The following is an 18555-nucleotide window of genomic DNA, read 5'->3' as shown; positions in this document are numbered from 1 at the left end:
CCAAGCATCAATGCGTCATTGTCGTCAACATAAGAATTTGTTGCAAGGTATTTGGCCAAATAATATCATTCGGTCTAGATCCTATACAACCTACCACTAAAATACTCCTAAGGGGGAGATAAGGTTAAGTGGAAGGAAAAAGAGTTTTCCATTATATAGGAAATGAAAATTATTAGTACAGCACATAATTTGTGAATAAGATATTGTCTAATAATGAGTAATTTATATTCGCCTCTCTTTTTAACGTTAGGGAAAGCACTAAAGATCTTTGGTCCTCTCAATTATAATTACTTTTACTTATATTTCTTCAAAAATTATGAAATTATAACGTAATATAATGATAGGATTACATTTTAAATTTTAAAATTTTCAATTTAATTTGATTTTTTTTAAAAATATTTGAATTTATTCAAATAAAATATAATGTATTAAACGAGAAATTATTTTATGAATCCTTTTTACTACATCATTCATGGTCTTTTTTTTAATTATTTAATGACATTTTATTCATTTTTTCTCATGTTATTGACATAAAATTTTAGTAATTTTTTTCATCTTGAACTCCGAACCCAGAATCTTGAATCTCAAATCCTAAACCTTGAACTTTAAACTCAAGAGTTAGAATTTTAGATTCAAAGTTTGAGATTCAAAATTTTGAGTTCGAAATTTAAGATAAAAAATGACTAAAATTATGTGTTAATGACATAAAAATTTTTAAATAATTGAAAAGACACTATAAATAATATGGTGAGGAAAATATCCATAACATAATTTCTTGTATATTCATAAAATACTTTTAAAATTAATATCCAATAAACTCGAAAACTGAATCCAAGACCCACAACCCTTTTCTAGCTATCTCGAGATTATAACCTTATTCACTAAATGAAAATTCAATTATGTCTTCATTTTTATTCTTTTAAAAGAAAAAAGATGCTCTAATAAAGCAATAATAATAATAAACAACCAACAATGGGGAAGAGATGCTGTAAACCGTTGTGAAATTAACCACCTTTGCTAGCCACATGCTTAGCACTAATGATTCAAACCTATGATATGAAAATGGAGCCTACCCTCTCTTTTCCCAATTTTCAATGACACATTTCATTTCATAGAATTTAAGCAATCCCAACTAATTAAATGATTAGTGCCCAACTTTATGGTCGTCCTATTATGTTATTTCTACATAATTTTCTTCTTATAATTTCATCTCATACCTCTTTTTATCTTTTCAGATTATATTTATTTGATTATCATTAAAATTTGTAATTTAATGCGTGATATAATATATAAATAAAATTTTGATTTTAATTTTTTGATTTAATGGTATATATAAATATAAAATGGTGCTAGAATGATGAAATGTATATTTACATCTAAACTTTTAAAATCAACAAAAAAAATTATGTCAATGGTTGGATCAAATGATGAGTCGTGTATTTATTAGAATTCATTAGTTTACCAAATATAACTTCATAAACCTCATGTGTTGGTTTGATAATTAAAGTGTTGATCGTTTCAAGTATAATTTGAATTCGAGTTGCATTAAAAATAAAGTTCATGCCACGAATTTCAAACTCACATAAAAAGAATACTCCCAAGGGAGATGGAGAGGCAATGAAATGTAATGTTGGCTTAAAAATTGGACATCCAATCAGAACCAACAAGTGGCCGGTGGGTGGATGTTGACACCTCAAATTCAGCTTGTGCATGGGCATAGATGAGAAGAAACAAACTCATACCAACACCACAGTTGACCCTTGTTCACAGCTTGGCCGTTGCCTTATCTTGCCTTGGTCATATATAAAATGCAGTCTCTGGTACAAAAGAATGTTTTGGGATGGGTGGAGCAGGTGTGATGTGTCTAGTCTCAGACGGTAGTCGTCTCTGCCAAACCCCATCCCCTATTTGATAATTTTGCTGATGTAGAAGGCAAGGTATGGCAGCCCATTTGTTGCACAGTGAGAGTGAGTCATTTACCCATAACTTCAACCCACCACCAGCAGGCCGTCATCTTAGAGTATAGGCAGTGCATGAATCCCCGTTGAATTGGAGAGATGGTCACTGCTCCAATCTCACCTCAATCACATCCACCATTTGAGTTTCCACGGCCGCCTCTCTGTCACATGTGCTGTCACCCAACTGCCTGCCACACTTCTCTTTACTATTTTTGGCGCGCCCCCGTGCTCCCTCCGCAACTTTTGGACTCTGCTCTGCTCTTTTTATTTCCATATCCATATCTCATATTCATTAATCCCTCCTCCACTCTTAAATAAATATCTAAATAGTTTTTCCATATTCAAAAACTCAATCACCTTTTGTCATTTCTACTATAGATACAATAATTAACTCGATATCTAATTATATTTTCGAGTAGAATGAAATCTTAGGCTTGTAAAATCTTGATTTTTTCTCATCAATGATGTTGACCCGCAAAATCATGGTATTGGAATGTTGGTTAGTAAAATATAGGTATACTAAAAATGCAAAATATTGTTGGGCTGATAATTAAAGTATTCACCGTTTCAAATGTAATATAAATTCAAATCTTAAAATTTTACTCTCCTCTTATAATTCAAAAATAAAATACAAAATATCTTCCTTTCTTAACCTTATAAGTGGGTGCAGAGGTATAGTTACCTAGCAGTTAGAACTTAAATTTCTTTATCATAGATCTTGATTTTGATATTTAACATTTAGGGTTTAAAACTTATAAATAAAAAATTAACACCTAAAGAGTTATCTCTTTTATTTATCTAACTCAATTTAATTTCAAATTAAATTAGAAGTAAATATAATTATCATATTCTGAAAAATGAAAAAGAATAAGAAAAAAAAAACTTTAGCAGCCAATGGCTGCAGCATCAACTGCATTGTTCACCTACCCTAGTTTGGACCCAGCTTCCTCTCTTTTTTCTCATAAAACATTTTGCTTATTCCAATATATTTCCAGAGGAGTTGTTTGTATGCATAGTAAGGGGGACGATCCCTCCCTTTTTTTTTTTTAATGTAGTAAATTGAAATAAAATGTGAGATATTTAAATTATTTTTGTGAAATGAAACGGAAGAATAATGTATTTAACAGAAGAGGTGACTGATGAGGAAAGAGAGAGAAGGGGAAAAGAGGAGATAATAATTATAATAATAATAATAAAAGGGAAAAAGATGAGGATGACACTTGGCATTTGTCAATTAAGGGAATAAAAAAGCGTCATTGGCTGGTCGGCGGCATTGGCCACTCAGGTGGAGGAGCCGAGCTAGAGCTTGCGGCTCCGGACCCAGATAACAGATCGGCGAGAGCGCTCATGGCTCGAACCTGCATCTCAAGTGCCGCTATGTAATCAGTTGCTTCTTCAAGAATTACCGGTAACGGTTGCTTCCGGCAACCGGGAACCAATCTGCCTAGGACCTTTACTTTTCTTTGAACAGTCGGTACACTTTTTGCTTTCAATTTCAAAACGCTAACTCTCGGTTTCTTCGACCGGCTAGTCCTTGTTGCGGCAGCAACGGCAGCGGCGGATCCTCTCTGCGATCTCTTCTGCTTTCTAAATTTCAGTTTAAGCCGGCTCGTCAAAATGGCCCGGCTCCACCTGGTTCTCCCTTTAGCAGCAACCGCCAACACTCTATCGGCGGCTTCACGGACAGCTCGACCACCGCGTGGAGCCGAAGGAGAAGGAGTACCGAGACTGACCTGACCCAAAGCTTGAATAAGCTTTGAGGAATATATTTGCTGCTGCGCCTCTGATTTCCATCTGGCATGATCTTCCTTTTGGCTCCGCTGAAGATTCTGTTTCACCATAGAATTCTTCTTCTTTTTCCTTTTGCTACGATCAGAATTTGTGTTCGTCACTGGATTCGTTATCAACGATGCCATCTCACCGGACAAAACGCCTTATTATTCTCTCTCTCACCGTACGATTCGGTGAATTATAACTGAAACTGTCTGGAAAAGGAGTTCAGATTCAGAATTTTTAGATAAAAGAAAAAACAGATTCAAATCAAAATTCCACAAAAAAAGAAAAGAAAAGAAAAATATTACCGATGTGATGAAGAGGCAGTGAAAATTGAGAGAAGAAAGATGGTAAGAGAAGAACGGAATCGATAATTTGTTGTTTTTTAAAGAGAGAGGAGAGGAGGCGTTAAATTTACCTTGGAAACGCTTATTTATTGCTTATGGGTTGGAGGATATTGGGTTTGGCTGAAGTGGATGCGACCTTTGGTGCAGTGAAATGGTAAGGGCCGGTCCAAATGAGCCGGGATTTGCTGATAAGCCATAGGGGGCTCGCCTTGCTTTCCACCCTTCCTTAGCTAGCTTGACACGTGCATTTTGTATGATGAAACAAACCACACCACCCCCTTGTTGATGCATAATGTCATAAGTCACAAATTTAAGGTTTTATAAACTTTAGTGCAAGTTTTTTTTTATATAAATTTTTATATAAAAGTAAAATAAGACAAAAATATATTTATAATATTTTATTTAATTAAATTAGTACTTAAATAATTTGTAATATCAACTCAGTTAAAATATAATAATAAAGAACATCAAATGTATATTTTTATTGAGGGGATTTCGATTATTCGAGTAAAAATTTGTGTCGTTGACTCCTTCAACAAATTTGTTATTGACTTAGAGTATATGTTCGGTCTTATCTCTAGATTTATGAGTTAAATCTCATAAACAGGAAACGTTGAGATTTTTTTAAGGGTGAAAACATTTTTATTTCGTGAACCTTTCATAATTCTTGTCAAAACCGAAAGATAAAGTCGAACATAAATACTCGAATCCCAATACTAAACTATTTCCACTTGGGTTTGGAATACTCTGCATTGGCCCAAAAAAAAGAGAGTTGAGAAAGCTGACTTTTCCACCAAATTTTACCTCAAAACCAAGCAATTCCACACAATTTCAGTGTCCCAAAATATTAAAATTAGCAAGGAGAAAAGAAGAAGGGAAAGGGGGATGAGGTGTGAAGGTGTAATTGGACGTAGGTGTCGTGTTGGCTTCCACTAATTGACCGGGTGGTTCCCATTTTCACTCCGTGCAATGATTATTAGTTGATAATAATAAATTAATAAAAAAAGGGGGGAAAATGCATGTGGGATGTGGGTTAGGTGTTTACAATGGTTATGTTTGGGCTTTTGTTTTGTATTTTGTTGGGAGAAGCGAAGGGGGTTTTGGAATTTTCCCTACTTTCTGAGGTGTGGATGCTCTGCTCCACATTTCATGCCATTTAGGTCCCCCCATTTCTTCTCTCTTTTGCTTTCATAAACCCCGTCACATAAAAAAAATTTGGTTGACTCGCAAATTAATATAAATTAATTACATAAATATTTGTTTTTATTTTTTAAATAATTTATTTTATTTAAATTGAATAATTTAACATCAATTTAATTTTATAAAATCCGCTAAAAGATATTATTTATTCAGATTAAAGGGATATTTTTATGCTTTTATCACTATTTTCTGATTTTTATCATTTTCTTGGCCAATAATATCATTTACATATTTTACCAACCTAGTCCTGACTTCAACAGTCCAAATGCCAGATTATGATTGAATCTTATTTTAACAATAAAAATAAAAAGTGGATAAATATTTATACATTTTTAATTAAATTTATCGAATAATAATTTTGCGCTAAATGGCCTGATTTACAAAAATATTTTGTCTAAAACCTTAATTACAAGGCTCTAGTCCGGTAGCCCAACCACAAACCCAACGACATTAATATTTTAATATAAAAGACAACAAATAGTATATTATTCCAAATCGTTTACTCTTTTTAAAATATTATTTAATTTTTTTAATTAACCTTAAATATAAAAATAAATTTTGATTTTTTAAATATATTAATATATATAATCAAACCATATAATTACTTTAAGCAATAGTTTCAAGAAAATAGTTTACATCTATATATAAATATAAAACCAACCCTTAAACCCCGTATTGGCCTGATAATCAAAGTGTTTACTGTCTCAAATGTGACCTGAATTCAAGTCGCGTTAATTAGGGCTTAACTCTTCTCTTATAATTCATCCAATAATAAAAAAAAAAACACTAACTCCTTTGGAAGTTATTAAGAATAGATAGAAGTAATTTTGGTATTATCAATTTAATTATTTTAATTATTTATGCTTTTAATTTGTTGGAAGTTACTTTTGTAATATTTGTTTGAGTTAATTTGTATTTTTAATATTATATTTATTATTAAATTATTTTATTAGGTTTTTATTTTATTTTTTTAATAATTTAATTTTTATATACGTGTGTACATGCAACAAGTTAAATTGAATTTTTTTTAAAAGTTGAGAATATGAATAATTTTAACTAGATTTTTATGATGCTTTAATTATAAATATTTAATCTATATATCTATTTATAATATTGTTCTATTGTTAAGTAAATGGTTTTCAAATTAATCTTTTTTAATTTTTTAGAGTTACGTATTAGCTTCTTTTGATTTCTTGTGAAGGTTACAATTAAGATGAACATAATGTTGATAATAGTGAGAGAGAAATAGGGTTATTATTGAACTAAACTCTCATACCTACAACATAATGTTCTTGTCATCAAGTCAACAGGTTGTTCGCATAAAATCACTTTTTCAGTAGAGTTTTTTTTTCGCTTATTTATTTCTCTTTTTTCTTTTTCTTTTTCTTTTTCCATAGCAAGAGTCATGGGGATAGTTTTTCTTTTAGTTTTAAAAATCAAATAAAAATGGAAAAAATAAAAATATTTTTTATATTTATATAAATGAAAACCCATTTTTTCTTTCCCTTGAGATAATAAAAAGCAGATGCCCCAAATTCTAATATAATCAACAGCCAAAATCATTTTACCATGTGCATGCCAATTGATTTTTTTTTTCCTTTTTCTAAAGATTAAGAATAATGTAATGAAAATTAGTTGACATAATGAGGTGCCAGAGAGACTGCCTCCATTGTGTGCGACATAATAAAGCATGGTAAAGAGTGAGTGCTTCAAACATTTATTTTAAACCAGATTTGGAAATGGGTATTCAACCCTAATTATTGCCTATACATTATTACTCCATCAACATAAAATTGAAAAGCTATCTTACTTTATTTGGCCAAAGAGTTAATTCTCACCCCCAGTTCTAACTAAAGGGGAGAGGATAACTACTCATAGATTGGGTCATTTGTCTAGGTTTAAAGGTCTATTTAAAAAATAAGAGAGTTTGAATAAAATATAAAATTTGAAAAAGCTCGCTTTTTATATGAGGCAAACCTTAAGTAATAATTTTTTTAACTTGATTCCGGTTCGAATGTTATAGTATAAAACAATATTATATTGATTATATATTTATATTTATATTTATATTAAATCACTAATCCAAAAAGAATTAAATTATTATCCAAAACCTACAAAAAAACAAATTTACCCAACTAAATAACTCAATCCAAAATATAAAATTTTATATTTTATATTTAATACAATAAAAAATTCATTATATTTATTTATGTTTTTAATATAATAAAATATTTACTATATTTATGGTAGTAAATGTTTTGAAAAATAAATTGTTATATTTAAGTGGGAATATAAATGGGATACAAATATTTGAGAAAATAAAAAGACTACTGACACATAATTTTAAAAAAGTTTTGAGCAGATTTTTTAGGTAACATGACATAGCAAATATCAAGTGAGAAAAAAGGAAAGGAAAGGAAGAGCAAACATGGCCCATCCCTTGGTATGACTCCAAAAGTAATGGAATGAAAAAGAGCAGTTTTTATAGCATGGGTTTACATGTACAATATCTGCTGCCAAGATGTCATCATACGATCTTTGAGTTCATGTAATCATGGACAAAAAATTTGTTTTTTCTTAGGCCTTCTTCATTGTGGGATGGGTAAAAGTAGGCAGTAAAAGGAAATGGATGTTAATTATCGAGTTAAAAGAGACAAATTCATTATCACAACAATATTTGGTTGAAGTAGTTCGTTAGTTAATCAAATTTTAAAATTATTATTTACAACAATATTTGACGGAGTTGAAGAATAATTTTTTTTTTATTATTTCAAATCAAGTTTAAGTTTTAAAAGCAAAACTTTTGTCAAATTTAAATTTCAAATTTTGAATTAAGTTCGAGTCAAATTTTTTTATAACTTAAATTGACTCTACTCAGTTTATCTTAATTGAAGCCCTTGACTATGAAGTTACCTAAGATTCAATAAAATCCTAAATAAGTAAAAAACATTGAGCTTTTAATTATAAGTAGAGAGGTTGATTGAGTCTTAGTTTAATTGGCATAAATATTTTTGTCAATACATGAAAATATGAGTTCGAGTTCACTGAAACGCATCATCCTCCTATTTATAAATTTAAAAAAAAAAACTCTAGATAATTTCATACATTATTAGTCTAAATATTACACACATTCAGCATCATAAGTAGAAATAAATTGAGTCAATTTCAGATTCATTAAATGCAGAAAAAGGTATAGGTTAATGATTAATCCAAATTACTTATTAATGAAGAGCAAAGATAGAATGATTATGTCACAATCCCTCATTGATAACTTAAATTTTCTTTTTATTATACTAAACGTTGCTTTAAAGTAGAGCTACACCTCACATAGGGAAAAAGAAAAATGGGGGCTTTTAACTATTTAATAAGTTATATTATAGGTGTTTCTCACCTCTTTTTATACAGGCTACGCCTAAAAGATTTGTGGATAAATTACATCGGTTAAATTCGTAAAAATTATATATTTAATCTCTATGCCTTTTATTTGGTTATTTTTAGTTTTATATTTTTTTAATTTTTAAAATTTTAATACTCATTAAATAAATATTTGTCAAAACTGTCCATAGATCAAGTCACATATCCAAGCCCTAAAGCTCACCCAAAAATAGGCTTAGGTAAAAATTAAGGTTCATTTTTTATATGGATTAGGCCTTGGGCAAGTTTTTCCACCTGGGATGTAGCCCAAATATATTATGTTGTAAATATATTATATTAATTATATATGTTAAATAATAATTAAATATATATTTGGGGGTGTTTGGTAAACAAGTATTTTTTAGCTGATTTGGGCACAAATGGAGAATTAGAAAATATTAAATAATAATTAAATATATATTTGGTGTGTTTGGTAAACAGAATTTTGGGTATTTTTTAGCTGATTTGGGCACAAATAGAGAATTTGATAGTCAAACCCTCTAATTGTAATGTTTGGTTAAAGAAAGTTTGCAAGAGCTTGTTGAGCTAAAACCTCCAAAACAAAAAATGCTAAAATAGGCAACTTTTTTGAACCGTTGATTGGGAATGAGATATGTGGATTGACATATCCGACCATGCTTACTCAAAAATTACTCCATTTGCCACATGCTCTCGAACCTAATAAGGGTGATAAGATATCAGTAGCCTTCATTCTCTAATTTTTATTTTCACCTCTAAAGTCCAAAGTAAGTTTCAAAAAAAAAAAATTTGCCGCGAAAAATTTTCAATCGAACCCATTCATCCTTGAATATTTATGTACTCTTAATTTATTTTCAATTTACTTGTGTAAAATGATTTTTTATGCAACTTTATATTAATTGAAACATGCTACTTGGCAAATTTATTTAGAGTGTGATATAGTTATCACTAAAAATATAGTTTAGAATTATATTGATACACTATTAATGTTTATCAATTTCCACAAAGTTAATATCTGCAAAGAAGGAATTTAAGAATTTTGTTTATTTAAAATTTTAAAAAATTCACTAATTAATATTAATATTTGCAAAGTATTTATTTCAATAACTTCACCCAAAAAAGACGTGAAGTTTTATAAACAAATAAATACTTTAACAATAAAATGTGACATGCCCTTATTTGTCATTTTACACGTATCAGCTTTCAACTATCAGCTAAGTTTTATTGAGCACTTTCAAATGAATAATTAATAGAATCAGTTTGTCAAATCAACCATTGCAATCAACAATCAACTATCAGCTAATTGCCAAAGGGGTCATTTATATTTATACTAAATCACTAACCCAATAACAATTAAACTAATTACCAAAACATTTAAAAAAAATTCCGAACTAAATAAACCAACCAAAAATATAAAATTTTAAAAAATATATTTAATACAACAAAATATTTATTATGTTTAAGGTAGTTTTTTTTAATATAAATACTTTTTAATGTTTTAGAAAACTTTTATTTTAATGTTTTTTAAGTGCATTTAGTGTCTTATATTTTTTTTAAAAAAAATTATTCTTAAATAAAAACTACTCTAAAAAATATCAAATATGGGTGATCTGGGTTGGGTCCGAGTTTATCTTTTATAAATTGGGTCGGGTTTAGACAAAAATAATAAATCCATTTTTGGGGCCAAGCCCGGGCTTGAAAAATTGGTTGAGATACCTTGTATGGGATTGACCGAGCTCGTGAGCACCTCTAAGTTTTATTATTTTCAAAATCTAATGTGCCAAACATATTATCATACGTGTAATCTCATGTCAACTTATTATTTACACATATTACTCACAAAAATCCAATTAATGAATTATTGATTATCATTTGCATTAAGACTAAAATTTCAAACTTAAAAAAGTATAGAGACTTAAAATGATCCAATTGGAAAAAATAAACGAAATCTACAACTGTGTGCATAGTATAAAACTAATAATTGAATTTCACCAAACAAATTTAACTATTAGTATTTGGGCTAAAACTAAAATTTCAAAATTAAAAAAAGTACAAAAATTAAAATTTACCAATTCAAAAAAATATAATAACTAAAATTAATCAAATAAAATAAATCCGCTAACTTTTTCTAATAACAAAAAATAATAATAGAATTTAATCTAATACACCAAACTCTAAGCTTTAATTCAGCTCATAGTGACAAACATCACCAAGGAAAGAAAAACTCAATACTTAGGATGGTATAGTGAAATCCACATCTCATTCAACCACTTACGTATAAAGAGTTTATAAGCTTGCATTTGGTGACACCATCTATGTTACGTATAAAGTATCATGAAAATTTTTATACTAAAAGTTAAATTGTATTTTAATATTTTTATTTAAAAAATAGATAAATTAGTCCTTATATGTTAAATTAGAAAGCAATAGTTGTTTTGTTAAAAATTATATCCATTGTTACTGCTAAAAATTAGTTCATATATGTTAGCATAATGTACTCATACAATATAACTCTATACTTTTACTTATGATATACTATATATTCTTATACAAGTAGTGGCCTAAATTCATATAAGATATCTCTCCATCTCCTCTACAACACCCTACCATTCCTTGTACGTTGTCCTTCTATCATTTTATCCAACTATTTTATTTTCTTCAACAACTGTAATAATTGATGGCATAAATATATAAAAATCATTCTACTTTTTTGAAAATTAAAATTTAATTTTTATTTTTTAATTTTGAGATATTGAATTTCTATTTTTTTTATGTGAAAAGTCTTGGTTTATTTGTCTAAGTTTTAAATAATTTTTTTGAATTTTAATAACAATTCATTTATTTTAAATTGACCGGACCAATGAAATTAAGAACCAATAATTTAACTGGTTTGATCATTAGTCTAGTTTCAAAAACATTGTCAAAATTTTAAAAAATAATATTATTTACTTCTTGAATAGTAACAAGAGAGGTTCATGGGCTATATGATCCAACCAACTTAACTTATTTTGAAATAAATTTGGGTTTATATTTTTCAACTTTGCCCATTTCAATGTTAACATATTAAATTTTATAATTAAATTTAATATAAAAAGTTGTTACTATTTTTAAACAAATAAATGATTCATTTGGGTTAAACGAACTTGAAGCTATTTCTTTTCAAATCCAACCTCAACTTAGCATTGCCCATAAACACTTTTAGTAGTAATAAGGTTTTTTTTAAAATTCAAACTCTTTATTCAATTCTTACGTCGTATTTGAACAAATATTTTTTTAATTTAATTCAAATAATTTATATATCACAAATAATTTTAATTAAATTTAATTATAATTGTATGAAATATTAATATAAAACAATTTTTAAATAATTATACAAATCTAAATCCATTCAATTTAAATTGAAATATACTGTGTAATTTTTTTAAATGCACATGACTTCATTTATTACTTTTGTATTTTACCAAAATGGAGTCCATTTCTATAATAATGTATTTAGAACAAAAAAAGTATATTAAATTTAATCTAAACTTATTCAAAGTTTATACCTTATATAAAAATTATTTTATATACTTTATAATTAAATTTGCATTAAAAAAATATTTTTGATATATAATTAATCTAATTTAAAATAAAAAATGTTCAAATTTGATTTAATATTAACCCAATGAATAGTTTAGAGAAACCTTATTACTATTTATGAATAAATAACACATTTTTTAAATTTTTATTTTCTTTAAATTATTTGAAATAAAATTTTTCAAAATTATTTTTTATTTTTAAGAGTTTTAAAATTTTCACAATATTATATTTTTATTAACAATACTTTTAATTTTTAAAGTATTTTTTTGTAATTATTTATTTTCGTTTAAAAAATAAATATTAAATTAACAAAAAATTATAAATGATTAGTGCTTAAAAAGTTAGTTTACTATTTTTATAAAAGCACGTCAACAATTTTAACAATAAAATTATAAAAAAATCAAAATTTTTTAAATATAAAAATAAGAATTTAAGGACTCGAATTTATACTAATTTTTAAATTTAAAAAATTACATATTTAAAATCATATAAAACTAGTGGATGCATGTGATCTAAGAACCATCTTGAAAGCTGCTCCTACTACAATTTTATCTAACTCTCGTCTTCTCACTAATATTTTAACAAAAGCAAATATGAAAGCCATCATGTGTTTTTGTCTTCTCCACCTCATGTCCTTCACTTTCTCGCCTATAACATAAAATTCAGCCTTGGGATCGCAAGAAAATGGAGCAAACCTAATATAGACAACAAAAAAAAAGGACACCCTTTTACCTAGAGGTGTGCATGGACGGACTATTTGGCCCGACCCGAAGGCCCGCCCGAAAAATTGGAAGATTTGGGTAAAAATATAGGCCAAAATATAAGTTTGGGCAAAAAACAATGCCTATTTTAAAAATAAGTCAAGCCTCAAGTAAAACTTTTTTGGCCCAGGCCAGGCCTGGCCCAAATTATATATTATATATATTTTTAATTTTTAATCATATTTACATTTTATTTTCAATTTTAATATAACCACTTTTTTATTATATTTTCAATTTTGTATTAATTTAAGAATTGTTTTAGTCTCATTTTTTTATTTTTTAAATATTTGTTTTTATGTTATTAAATGTATTTAATTTATTATATTTTAAATTTTTTATTTAATAAATAAGCTAAAAAATTTTAATATGAGCCAGAATCAGGCTTAATAATTTTATTTTGGGCCAAGCTGACCCAAGCCTAAAAAACAATACTAAAATTTTATTTGGATCTAGCTCAAACCTAACCCGACTCGAGCCATGCACACCTCTACTTTTACCATCTCTACGCCTCAAATCTTGAAATAAACCCTCATGGTTCAAGTGTCAACATAGAAACGCAATTTCAATGGCTATTGGAACATCGTACTTAATAATGGCGTTCTAATTGACACAGTCACACAAAGCCATCTTTAAGCTTTGATCTTTGGCTATAATCTATCTCAATGGTGCTTGCAGTGGTTTCGGCTTTCACTTTTATTTGCTCTTATTTGGGCTAACCCTACTATGTTAGTACTCCAACCATGAGAGTCCGATTCAAGAGTGAATACACAAAGATTGTAAAAACATGTCCTTTTGCATGTTTATCAAGCTTGCACCATTTTCTTGCGATTCCAGCATCAAATTTTGTGTTATAGACAAGAAAGTGAAATGAAAAAATAAGGTTGAAAAGTGGAAAACAGATGTTCTTCATATTTGGTGTTTTGAGAAGACAAGGTTATGCTTATTGCTGTTTAATCAAACTCTGCCTTTTCTAATTTGAATGTTGCATATATATGGGTATATTTATTTTAAAATTTTCTCTAAAGTTCAAATCGTGATATTTCTATCCTCTATTCTTCATATTAAATAAAATAAAATTATCATATGCTTAAAAATTCTTATTATATTTGTATAAAATACGTCAAAATATGAAATTTTAAAACAAATAAAAAATATAATAGACATAAGCCGAAGAGAAGCAAGCTCTTTATATAATTTTTGCCTTCCTCTAAGCCATTTTCTAGGCGGTACACGCACAAACCTATGCTAACATTCATTTGAATTCGGGTTGAATTCAAGTTTTTGAGATAATTTAATTTAATTATCTCAATACTTCATTCGAGTAGTTTAATATAAAGGTACTTATAAATTGGATTGGGTTTAATCAAAATTTTAGGCTTATTTGTTAGAATTGGGCTTGATTCAATCTAAAAAATGGATCTAAAAGTTTACCTAAGCTTGGCTTGAATAAAAATGTTAAAATCCAAGCCCAATTCGTCCATATTAATTTATATATATTTAAAAATATAATACATCAAAAATATTAAAAACATTAAACTAATTGTCTCTCAAGAAATTGAAAATAAATTAAAAAAATATGTATACTTAAATAACATTAAAATAGATGCAAATTAATAAGCAAATATCTCTAAAATAGTAACAAAATTAACAATAAAACAAGAGTTATACAATAACAACAAAATAGTAAAATAATGACAAAATAATAAAAAAAGAAAATAGCAAGAAAATAATAATAAATAGCATTTTCTTTTGCATATTCAAACCAACTCAGGCAAAAAAAATCTTACCCAAAGCTCTACACGTTTTCTAAACAAACATTATTTTTTGCCCAAATGTATTTTTTGACTTATATTTCTAACTAAACTCTTCCATTTTTCAAACAAGCTTTCAGGCTAGTTTAATAATTTATCAAATTTTTTATTTATATTAAGCATTTAAATATCTTTTATTAAATAAATAAGTTTTAATTGAGTATAAAGGACAAAGTTAAAAAATAATTTGATTTTTACTTAAAAAATAATTTGATTTTTATCTCAAATCAAATTTAAAAATTACAAATTTTGAATTGAACTCAACTTCATAGTTAAGCTGGACTATAAAGTTATATAAGGTTGAGCAACCTAAATAAGTAAAAATACACTCAGCGTTTAACTATAAGTACAGAGTGACAGCAACGTACTCCATAAATGCTTACAGGAACTTCTTAGCCTTTGTTTTTACCTTCTAAATTTCTCTAATGACCCCAATAAAGATCCTTTATTCGGCATCACAACAAGTACAAACAAATTGAGTCAATTTTAGATTCATGAAAAGTTATATCTTGATGATTTATCCAAATTTTAGCATAAAAACACTTGATGCGAAAAGCAAAACATTTAATGATTATGTCGCAACCCCTCATTGATAACTTCAATTTTCATTTTATTATACTAAACCTTGCTTTTAAGTACAGCTAGACCTCTCATTAAAAAAGGGGCTTTAACTATATTATAGGTGTGGGTGGATTACATCGAATCTCAGCTCTTTATGTACAACCAGGCCTTAAAGTTTAGTTGTATTTATTCATTTTTAAGTGGGTATTAATCATGCTCTCATTCGCAAACAAACAAAAGTTTTGTGGATTACACTAAACGCTTAACTCTAAAATCCAGCTAACTTCCCTGAGGTGACTCACATCACTAGAGGAAAAAATCCCCTACTTGACAATTTTATTATCAAACTTGACTAATTGAGTTAAAAATTAATGATTCCAAGAATTCAATCGGTCGTATAAAAAATATAGAGGAAACTGTTATCAGTCTATAAAAAAACTAGAAACCCAAAATTAAAAATAAAATAAAATAAAACTCAATTAGTTGTGAAATTTTTAATATTTATTTATTTATTATTTTTTATAAATTTATTAAATCCAACATCTAATCAATTGAATCAACCAAACTGAGATTCAACTACTGAGTTTAGTTTTTACATTATTACTCACTTATCCCCTGATGCAACCACTTTCATAGAAAGAGTTTATAAGATTTCATTTGGTGCCACTATCTATGTTACCAATGTTTTATCTATTTTTTTACTCTCAAGAATTTATATTTAATATTGTGTTTGACATAACATATATGACCTGTCATAAATTTTTTTTTAAATTTGAATATAATCATATTAACTCCATATCTAATGATTCACCATCTCAGCATATCCCATTCCTTCTCACAAATTCCTAATTATCACCCCTATAAGGCAGTCCTATCCTAGTACCTAAATAGTTTATTTACTTCAAGGATAGTAATAGTTGATAACATAAATATAAAATTTGTCCATTCCTGTGAACTAAGAGCCACTGTGAAGTTGACTGATGTTGCCCCTACTACAATTTTCACGCAGTCATGCTTTCTTTTGGTTGCATTTCATTCGAATAATGCGAATGATAGTTGACTTGTTTTAGCTAAGTCTAACAAACAAAAATATGAAACAGTGATAGCTTTGAACATTGGACCCACTACTGAATACTAAACAATACAGCCACACAAGCTATATGAAGAGGTCAAAATATATGGTCTTGACAGTCTAGTTGCAGGAAAATAAATCTGGGCATGTCAAATATCTAAATACACTGTACTGCTAGTCAGACAAGGGTCTGGCTATCGAATGAGTGTGTACCTGCACAAGTATGTTTATTTTTCCTAAAGTTATTCCATGTTTTTGGAGGGTCATTAGAAAATCATTAGACAGAAGTATTTCATAAAAAATAAGAGCCAAAACAACGTACTTTCAAATTCTTTGAGAGTTCTCAACCCAAAGAATAGACTTTAGTTGTTAAGCGTGAAGGGCCATATGAAGTTATTATCATGCAATAAACAAGTTCAATTATTGACCAATTCATTAAATCATTTTCAGTAAAGGACAAATAAAGGAGGTAGACATGCATATCTATGCAACCAGACTGCCGTACTTGTTGCTAATTTAAGTCTTCAGTTGCTATCAATTGAAGCTTTAGCACGTTACCATCTAAGCTAAAGTTTAAAAAAAAATAAAAAGGGTTGAAATCGGCATGCCTGATTTTCATAGTTGCTAGACATGGTGCGGGGATTTTCCGGGACATGGGTTGTTCGTAAAATTGTGACTAGCAATAAGTTTAGAGATATTAGAATCAATCAAGCATCTGAATATGAAAATCATTTAACTAATTAACACTTAATTAATATGTGCAATATCAGTCTTATTAATACGAAATTATGAAAATGATCAGAGCAAGACTATACACATTGAAACTGCAACATGTCATCAAAATGGAGTGACGAAGATGATCCGAAAATCCAAATCCAATTAACATGAAAACAGTAAAAGTTACCTTCAAGTTGGCGGCGGTCCCGTGAAAGAGCAAACGAGTCTTGAATAGCAGAACAAATACAAGGAAAATAAGGAAACCGCAACAACCCAAGTCAAGAAGCAGAGAAATCGGACATAAGCATTTCTAGAAACAAGTTCCTGTAGCTTATCTATCTCTTGAGGCATAGCATAAAACTCCTTAATAGTGAACTCGATTAATGCATCTAGAACCTTCTTGGATTTGTTCTCCACGTGAGCTGAATTCAATACTTGGAATCGAGCTTGTTTTAGAAGATCCAGAAAAATCTCTACTTCCGCTAAACCAGTCTTTGAAAAGTCAATTGGTTCATCCCTATTTGCAGCGCTTATCTTTGAATAAGGACCGATTTCAGATGATATGAAAGTTTCTGATGAACTTGAAAGTAATGGATTCGATGTGATGGCAATGCTCTGAAACAGACGCAAAGAATTTAACAACCGAACCCACCTCTTATGCATTTTTCATTTATCTAACCAAATTTTCGAAAATATTATCATAATCTTTTGCAAGGAACTTGAAATATATATATAATTTAGAAGGGAAGAAAAACAACGATTCATAGTTTTTCACGGAAAATAAAGATAGATTTGAAATTTATTTTACCGTGCTTATTGACGGTTGAATACAGTATAAGTAAAACGCATAAACCATTATTTGAAATCAATAACAGAGATTAAGCTTATTCGCGCATTCAGATTAAAATTTAATTTAATCTACCTCCTGCAATTCTTACTCAAATATATACACACATAAAAAGCTAAGTAAATAATTCGTACCTCAGTAGTTTCAAAGTTGAAATTAGTATCTGAAACGGCAGAAATTGAAGAGAAATCAATGGACTCTTCAGAAATATTAGGTAAATCATCTTCGTTCGGCGAAATGAATGCTTCGATTAAACTCTTCTGAGCAATCTACAAGGGAAACAAAGAAAAAAAAAATTAGCTCGCAAATGCAGGAGAAACAATGACGAGAGGATATTGAGAAATTATTGCTCAGAATCACTGACCTTCTTTGAAGTTTTCTTCGCCGGAGAATCATTTGATCGGCGATTGGCGAGATCTAAAGATCGTCGGTGTTCTTTTCGCGGAGTTTGATTTTCTTTTTCTTTCATTTTGAAAATCTCGTTTTATTTCAGACTCATTTCTGGCGGGAGGCTTTCAATTTCAAATTTTAAGAAC

At 28.6% G+C, this 18555-nt stretch overlaps 2 protein-coding genes across 4 annotated transcripts; both read right to left on the bottom strand.

Annotated features, from left to right (window-relative positions):
* Window positions 1-3017: 3017 nt before the first annotated feature.
* On the bottom strand, window positions 3018-4364 carry LOC107910568 (transcription factor bHLH148). 2 transcript variants are annotated; one of them, XM_041090111.1, is made up of 2 exons: window positions 4040-4364; window positions 3018-3943 (listed from the first exon to the last, which is right to left on the bottom strand). In XM_041090111.1, the coding sequence occupies exon 2, from the start codon at window positions 3872-3874 to the stop codon at window positions 3212-3214; it is 663 nt and encodes a 220-aa protein (XP_040946045.1). In that variant the 5' UTR covers window positions 3875-3943; window positions 4040-4364; the 3' UTR covers window positions 3018-3211. The 2 variants fall into 2 exon arrangements, with proteins under 2 accessions (XP_040946045.1, XP_040946046.1); XM_041090112.1 differs by having other exon boundaries at window positions 4150-4364.
* A 10238-nt stretch (window positions 4365-14602) lies between these two features.
* On the bottom strand, window positions 14603-18555 carry LOC121215484 (uncharacterized). Of its 2 annotated transcripts, XM_041090106.1 has the most exons (4): window positions 18384-18545; window positions 18154-18288; window positions 17360-17787; window positions 14603-16668 (listed from the first exon to the last, which is right to left on the bottom strand). In XM_041090106.1, the coding sequence occupies exons 1-3, from the start codon at window positions 18486-18488 to the stop codon at window positions 17362-17364; spliced, it is 666 nt and encodes a 221-aa protein (XP_040946040.1). In that variant the 5' UTR covers window positions 18489-18545; the 3' UTR covers window positions 14603-16668; window positions 17360-17361. The 2 variants fall into 2 exon arrangements, with proteins under 2 accessions (XP_040946040.1, XP_040946038.1); XM_041090104.1 differs by lacking the exon at window positions 14603-16668 and having other exon boundaries at window positions 17176-17787; window positions 18384-18555.

The sequence above is a fragment of the Gossypium hirsutum genome, chromosome A02, assembly GCF_007990345.1.
Source record: "Gossypium hirsutum isolate 1008001.06 chromosome A02, Gossypium_hirsutum_v2.1, whole genome shotgun sequence".
NCBI classification, from domain to species: domain Eukaryota; kingdom Viridiplantae; phylum Streptophyta; class Magnoliopsida; order Malvales; family Malvaceae; genus Gossypium; species Gossypium hirsutum.
The sequence above is the reverse complement of the archived record's forward strand: the minus strand, read 5'-3'. Positions and strand labels throughout refer to the sequence as shown.

Excerpts from the sequence above, each read along its gene's own strand:
- LOC107910568 (XM_041090111.1), bottom strand. The coding sequence starts at position 3,874 with ATGGCATCGTTGATAACGAATCCAGTGACGAACACAAATTCTGATCGT.
- LOC121215484 (XM_041090104.1), bottom strand. The coding sequence starts at position 18,488 with ATGAAAGAAAAAGAAAATCAAACTCCGCGAAAAGAACACCGACGATCT. Across the intron at positions 18,289-18,383 it reads CGAAGAAAACTTCAAAGAAG|ATTGCTCAGAAGAGTTTAAT; the intron begins GTCAGTGATTCT and ends TTTCCCTTGTAG. Across the intron at positions 17,788-18,153 it reads TCAACTTTGAAACTACTGAG|AGCATTGCCATCACATCGAA; the intron begins GTACGAATTATT and ends CGTCTGTTTCAG.